The sequence below is a fragment of the Candoia aspera genome, chromosome 12 (genome assembly GCF_035149785.1).
Source record: "Candoia aspera isolate rCanAsp1 chromosome 12, rCanAsp1.hap2, whole genome shotgun sequence".
Classification (NCBI taxonomy): domain Eukaryota; kingdom Metazoa; phylum Chordata; class Lepidosauria; order Squamata; family Boidae; genus Candoia; species Candoia aspera.
Genome location: NC_086164.1, coordinates 20,988,657 through 20,995,932, shown reverse-complemented (window position 1 = coordinate 20,995,932; position 7,276 = coordinate 20,988,657). Strand labels below are relative to the sequence as shown.

At 50.4% G+C, this 7,276-nt stretch overlaps 1 protein-coding gene across 1 annotated transcript; it reads right to left on the bottom strand.

Moving 5' to 3' along the window:
- Positions 1-3,445: 3,445 nt before the first annotated feature.
- Positions 3,446-6,907, bottom strand: LOC134504424 (potassium voltage-gated channel subfamily C member 1-like). Its single transcript, XM_063313626.1, has 2 exons — positions 6,407-6,907; positions 3,446-4,446 (listed from the first exon to the last, which is right to left on the bottom strand). The coding sequence occupies exons 1-2, from the start codon at positions 6,899-6,901 to the stop codon at positions 3,649-3,651; spliced, it is 1,293 nt and encodes a 430-aa protein (XP_063169696.1). The 5' UTR covers positions 6,902-6,907; the 3' UTR covers positions 3,446-3,648.
- Between the last annotated feature and the right edge of the window lie 369 nt (positions 6,908-7,276).

Sequence of the window (7,276 nt, the reverse complement as noted above, 5' to 3'; positions counted from 1 at the left end):
CAAGTGACAGCAACATCAGGGAGGTGGAGGAGGAGAAGCTGGGGAAGTCCCAGGGCCTGAAGGAGGAACTAGAGAGGAGTGGAAAGTGAAGGCCAAAGGGGTCCCGGTGGTGGTAGGGGCACTTGGGGCTGTGACCCCCAAGCTGGGAGATCCTTCTTTCCTTGGCATGAATCTTATTGTTTAAACTGAAAACCTGAAGCCTTGGGAAGCATTTTTGCTAAAGATCAGGGTAAGATTCCGGCTCCCCCCTGCGCGACCTGCCAGCCCCTGTAGCCCAGCCTGCACGGGGGTGGGGGGGGGTTGTGGCTCGCTTACCAGGGCCCCTGGTAATAAAAGACGGCAAACATGTTGAAGCTTCCGAGGGGTCTTTAAGGGCAGCCCCGTGTAGGACACATTACAGCAGTCAAGCCACGAGGTGACCAGGGCATGACTGTCTGTCTGAAGCCCCCCCCATCTAGGAAAGGGCGCAACTGGTGTGTCAGATGTACAAAGGTCTTCCTGGCCGCAGCTGCCACCTGCTCCTCAAGCAGGAGCTGTGAGTCCGGGAAGACCCCCACGTGGTGCCCCACCCTCGAGTGGGCAAGTGCTGTCCCATCCACGGTCAGAGTGTCAATTGCCTTGGACATATGCTGCATCATCTCCTCCATCACAAACATTCTTGCTTCGAAGACCCGTACCTTCTGCGGAGTAGCCCCCTTTTCGCACCAGATCCCTGAGAACTTGGGCTCTGGATTCTCACTTGGGTTTCAATGGGTTGAGGAGGCTTCGCTACCTCCCGCATCGCAGTCATCACTTGCACTGGGCTTAGAATAGGCATTTCAGGGGTTCAAGGTTCTGGAGCCAGGCCAAGGCTGATACGTGCGCTCTCCAGCTCGGCCGTGTAGTTTGCTGTTCCCGCACTCTCCTCAGCTGCATCGCGCTCTGCCTCTTCCGACATCTCCTCTCTCTCTGCCACTGCCTTCCCATTGAGGATGGTCTTATCGGTGTCCCTTGATGGCAAGGACTCTGTAGTCTTCGTTGCCAGAGTGCTGGACGTTTTCCGCAACTCTCAACTGGGGCTTTCCCAGGAAGAGTTCCGGGTTGATGATTCACAACTTTACGTAACGATCCACACACTTGAGCATTCACTCAAGGACAGTTCGGAGTCTTAGGCTCTTTTAAACTGTTTAATGAAGTGAAGCGTCTGGTACAAAGTTGCAAATGGCTTCTTTCCCGTGTGTTCTACAATTTAAAATTCACATTCTCTACTCCCCCCCCTTCTACCCATCAAAGCATGTACTCCCCCCTCTGCCAACAGATGGCCTGGATGGTACTCGGCCTGATGGCCTTGGGCCGTAAACGCCTAGCCTAAACAGCCCACTTCGCACTCCAGGTCAACACCCCCTCCCTTCTGGGTTTGTGCCAACTCCGTCTGTTGACACGAGTTTGATGGTTGCAAATCCGATCAGGATGTTCTGAGAACATTGTGATCAGGGAGTATGACAGTTACTATGTTCCTTGCTGATTATTTTCTGAGATTATACTCAGTAAGAAAAGTTGTGGTTTATTTTCAAATTTAAATTCCATTTTTTCCTGAATTGTAGACTGTTTCTCCATTGCTCATTATCATGAACAACGAGTCTGTTTATTGTAAGTCTGTTTATTGTGCCAATTACATGCCCCACATTTTAATAGCGGCATGTATCCAGTAAATTGTTAACAAACTCTGTGCTAATACACTGGGTAGAATTATAAAGAGATATTCCTATTAAAATTTATATTTTTAAAATAAAGGTTGCATGAAAGCAGAATATATGGGATTTTCACGGTTTCATTATATAAAATACTTCTTTTTTGCTCCCTAGACTTCAGTTTTTATCTTCTCCTCAATATTAAAGTTATTCAATTAATTATTGCTGGGTTGCATCTTGGTAACTTGTCCAAGGACTAGAAGCAAAGAATGTCTTCTACAAGACAAGATCAGGAACATCTGTAGCAGTCAAAGATATGAAGGGACAATTCATGTCCATCCAGGGATCAAACGAGCAGAGACAGGATCACACAATTACAACAGCAGCATAATCAAGCAGCAAGCCAAGATCCACAAAGCCTAGCCAGAGGAGGATCAGCAGATCTCTCTCCTCTTTGATCTCCCTCCACCTAAGGCTTTTATGCAGAGGGAACAGAGGACTCTTCCCCCCCACCCCCAACTGTTAGATGTTTGCTAGTCCTTTGAAGGAGCAAGATCTACTCAGGAGAATTTCTTACCAAGCCAGCCCTTAATTCCCCAGAACCTGGCAGTGAAGTTTTTCACATCCAGCAGTGGCATTGGTACGAGCCACGATGTGCATCAAAACATCACTGCACAGTTAATTAATTCCCCAAATGGGTGGACAGGTTTCTGCCATGTTGCTTGGTGATGTGGCTGTTAAACCCATTCCTGTCTAGTCATTGCAACAGCAAAACTTGATAAGAAAGATTGGAATTGCAAGTGCAAAGGGCTCAGTATGACATATTCAAGTAGATACATATATTAGTCTCTGTTATAAGCCATGAAGATGTCAGACATACTATGTCATTTATGTGATGCGACGTAATGTTATGTGTGACATTACTTGCCCCCTCCCCTCTACAAATAACAATGGACACCTATGAACAGGGCCCATAGTGGTTTTCCAGCTAGAAAAATGATGCTAGTTGCATACATTTTCACCACCACCCAAACCCATATGAACTGCCATTTTTATTCAATTTACATCTGGCCTTTCTGTGACTTACAATAAAAAATGGAAACTTAAAAAGTTAAACATGTTGTAAAAAGAGTTAAATCACTCATCTATTTAAAAGAAAAGGCCAGGCTGAGGAGGACACAGCAAAGACTCTTGTATGACCTCTGAGTGAGCGAGCATCTTCCATAGCTCAGAAACCACACAAAATTTGCACTCTTGAGAACAGAGGTGCCTGCACAAACCCATGACCGAAGCTTCACCCCTTTTTGTTTGTGCTGAGGGTCACACACATTAAAAAGGGGGTGGGGCTTTGATTGTGCAATCACAGCCTCCATCTTGATTGTTTTACCTTCTCTGTAGACACTCTGTCCTTAAAAGGGCCTCTTAGATTGACTTAACACCTGGTCAGAAGGACAGTCCAGTTAATTAGGCCCCAGGACTGCCCCACAGCCCTCCATCTTATCTGGATTCTTCTTATCAGTGGGGAAAGGAACATAATGATCATGTAATAAGATGCACCTGCTTCTGATAGGTAGCTGGAGATCTCCTGCCTTGCAAAATAGTCCCAGATCAGAACAGCAATGAAATTATAGCTATTGCTTTCAGAATCTAAAATCAGCCTTTGCCGATGGACTGGGCTGGCTGAATAAGCCTATGTATGAATTTATTTTACTAGGTTTATATACTGTTCCAGTCATGTCTAAAGATGACAGTATAATAAAAACCACAATGTAATGCCCACTGACTAGCAAATTTCATAGTGAGTAAGGATGGTTTGGTGCATAAGAACTTCCGTGAGAATGAAACACTGTTAGAAAGGAATCTTGCATGGAGATCAATTGTTACTCAATTAAAAATATGAACCAAAGGGGAAGGCATAATTTGCATAATCAAACAAATGTGTGATGTCGTGAGTTCTGTTTCCTCTTGCATTCACTTCTCAAGGTGGCAAAGTTGATGCTTCTCTCTTCTCCCTCTTCTCCTTCTCTTTGATCACGATCGCCCCGTAATAGCCCTTGAACTTGATAAATAAGATGGGGATTGGGATGATGATGGTTAATACACCACATAGTGCTGCGCAGGCTCCGATCACTTTGCCAGCTGTATGGATGGGATACATGTCTCCATAGCCTATGGTGGTCAAGGTGATCACTGCCCACCAGAAGGATGAGAAAATATCATCAAAGAATGAGTCATTTTCTGAGAATTCAGCATAGTACAAAAGAGTGCCAAAGAAAAGGATTTCAAAAACAAAAACCCACATCAGGATGGCAATCTCCTTCAAGATGGACTTGAACATGTAGGGGAAGACTCTCAGCATCAGGGGGGCCTCCATGAGCTTGAAGACCTTTAAGAGTTTGACGATGTACACCACGCGGAACAAGTTCAGCCAACACGGCAGCGCTTCAGGCTGGCGCCCACGTCTACTGAAGAAGAGATCGAGGCAAACTGGGAGAAGGGCGAGGAAATCAACCATGTTCAGGGGCTTTCGAAAGAATTTCTTTTTGTCTGGGCAGGACACGAGTCGTACGACAAATTCACCCATGAAGCAGAGAACGAAGAAAAGCTCCAGGTGGAGAAGAGCAGGTATCTGTGGACACGCCGACCCCGCTGAAACGTGGTGCAAGTGGGGGTGGGTGATGTTGCTGTCTCCTACGGAGTCCTCATACTGGCTTCCTCTGACCCAAAGGAGGATGACAAGGGCAACATTGAACAGCAGTGAAATGGCTGTCAAGCCCTGCCAGGAAGGAGAGGAAAAATCCAGCGTTAGTTGCTTGGGGCATCGACAACGGTCCCAAGTCCTGGGCCCAGGCCACCATCTCCCCTAGTCTACCGCTCTCATCCAGGACTTGGGTATTTCACAGCCTGTAAAATCTCCTTCAACTCAAGTTTGATTTTTGGTGACTTCATGGGTACATTTCTGCAGTTTTCTTGGCACTGGTAGAGAAGTGTTTTGCCACTGCCTTCTCTCAGGAAGCCTTCTCTCCTTTCCTTTCCAGCTGCCAGTCCTGAAATTACCGGACATTTCCCATCTACCTTACTAAACCGACCCAGCCCTACTCAGCTTCCCAGTGCAGAGAATGGCGAAGCTCACAGCCCACAACCATCTCTGAATTTGTCCACTTCAGGTTTTTTTCCCCCAATTCTATCTAGTTGTTTGTTTCATTTGAACCTGAGAATTTGAAAAGTTGATACTGTACCAACATTTTTTTCTGTGTTAAGCGTATTTCCCAAAATGTATATGTTTCTGTTTGCAATTTGGTTAAATGTAGATAATTTGAAACTTTTCTTCTAGTATAATGCATTTTTCTTGAATTATCTTCACAGGTATATGCCGTTGTGCAGTGACCTTCACTGATATATATACGGTAAACTGCATTTTCAGGTTCACAGAAGGGTGGAAGTGAAAGCCTAGATACCGTGTTGCTTAAAAGTTGTGAACCCTTTTGAATTTTCAGTATTTCTGTATAAATATGACCTAAAATGTGTTCCATTCTCCACACAAGTCCTAAAGCTATATAAAAAGGACTAAACTAATGAGTCAAAAACATTATATTTCTTCGCTTATTTATTGAGGAAAATGATCCAAAGCTTATGCAGAAATATTGAAAATTCGAAAGGATTCAGAAATGTTTAAGCAACACGGTAGGTTTCCATTTGTGTGTTTGCTTGAAAATTGTATCATTTTGCATTCATATGCAAATGAAATGGCATTCTCTCTCTTTCTGCCTCTCCCCCCACTCTCATTATACTCTTTCTGAGTATAACTGTAAATAAGACTCTGAATTTTGCAGAATCAGGGGATGAGGACAGCCAATTTATGTTTGCAAGGAGAAAGTGACTGGTGTATGTTGGCTGTAAATTTTAGTGGAGAGGTGGAGCAGAGGTATGTAGAACTACATACCTTCAATCTAATGCATACCCCAAAATACTTATTACTGTTTGGAAACACGGGTAACATAATTCCCTCTATTTTCCATTTCAAAAATAGAATTCAAAATTACTGGGAAGTACTGCAAATAACCCCCCCCCCATGCTCCCCAAATTTGGTGTACCCTGGGGCTTCCCATTCCAGCAATGTATATTGGGAAAGAGACAAATGCAGTTGGGGACACTGCTCTCAAGCAGATCAGTGGGGGGCCAACAGTGCAGCAGACCCCTGTCCGTAAGCCACTTCACAGGGTGGAGACACATCATTGCATCACCTTATGCTTTGGACCAGATGCCTGGAACTTGCCCCAACTGTCAACCAGCCAAAGGCCACTTAATGGTATTTCCTGAGATCTGGTGCCCAAGTTGTTCAAAACAAGAACCGTAAGCCTAACACGGCAGGCTGCAAGCCATCATGTTTGTACTTTGCTTTGATGGGCGGAAGGAAGGAAGGAAGGAAGGAAACCTAGGGGCTGGATGGTGGGGGGGGGGACGTGTTCAGGGTCCGGACAGGCTGCTTTATCCCAAGCTGCCACCCAGGTAGGAAAAGGGGGAAGCCGGGGTGCGGGCAGACTGTGGCCCTGCAAGGGCAGCCATGCCAACTCCTTTGTGAGGACGAGCTGGGGGGCGGCAGCGACGGTATTCCGACGCGCAACGCTAGAGTAACGCGGAGAGACGCGCATCTGTCTCACTCTTCAGGCTCCCCCCTGCGCGACCTGCCAGCCCCTGCAGCCCAGCCTGCGCGCGGGGGGGGGGGGCTCGCTTACCAGGGCCCCTCGGGAGGAGCAGGGCTTCTCCAGCAGCGTCCAGGCGGGGAGCGCCCACCGCGCCCACCGCCCCGCCGGCCGCGCGGCCTCCGGCTCCAGCAGGCCCCGCCGCTCCTCTCGCTCGCCGGCGCCCGCCGCCGGGTCGCACGCCTCGCCGGGGCCCTCGGCCGTGCACAGCCTGTCCCGGCAGCAGGGCGGCAGCCGGGCCTCCGCCAGCCCCCAGAAGGCCAGCTCCTCCCGCAGCGCGGCGCGGCACACGGCCGCGGGGCAGGGCAGGTGCCCGCTCCGGCAGAGGTGCAGCACGTGCTCGAAGAGGCGGCCGCCCCGGTCGAAGAAGAACTCCCCGGCCGCGGCGTCGAAGTCGGGCCCGGCCGCGGCCCGCGGCTCCGCCAGGCCGCCCAGCTTGGTGCCCGGGAAGGCGGCCAGCGTGCCGCGGCGGGTCCGGTAGCGGAGCCCTCCCACGTTCAGGGTGACGGTGCCCGCGGGGTCCTCCATGCCGCGGCGGCCCCGCTCCGGGGAACCTGCGGAAGGCACGGAGAGCCGCCGTCAGCCGCGGTCCCGCCCCAGGCCGGGCTGCCTCTGGGCCCGCCTCGCCCGCCCCCGGAGCGCCGCTCCCAGGGGCCTCGGCGGCGCCCGGGGCTGCCGCGCCGCGGACTCCGGCGGAGGCGGGGAGCAGCGCCGGCTGGCCCGGGGAGGCGCCCCCCCGCCGCGGCCTCTCCGGGCTTGCGCTCCTTCCCCGGGCGACCGGGGGCGCCCCAGCCCGTCCTCGCCTGGTCCACCTCGCAGGGCGGGCAGCAGGGCGCGGGGTTCCCCGCCCACCGGGCGATCGCGGGGCGGCAATCCCGCAGAGAGGTCGGGGCCCCCCGCCCC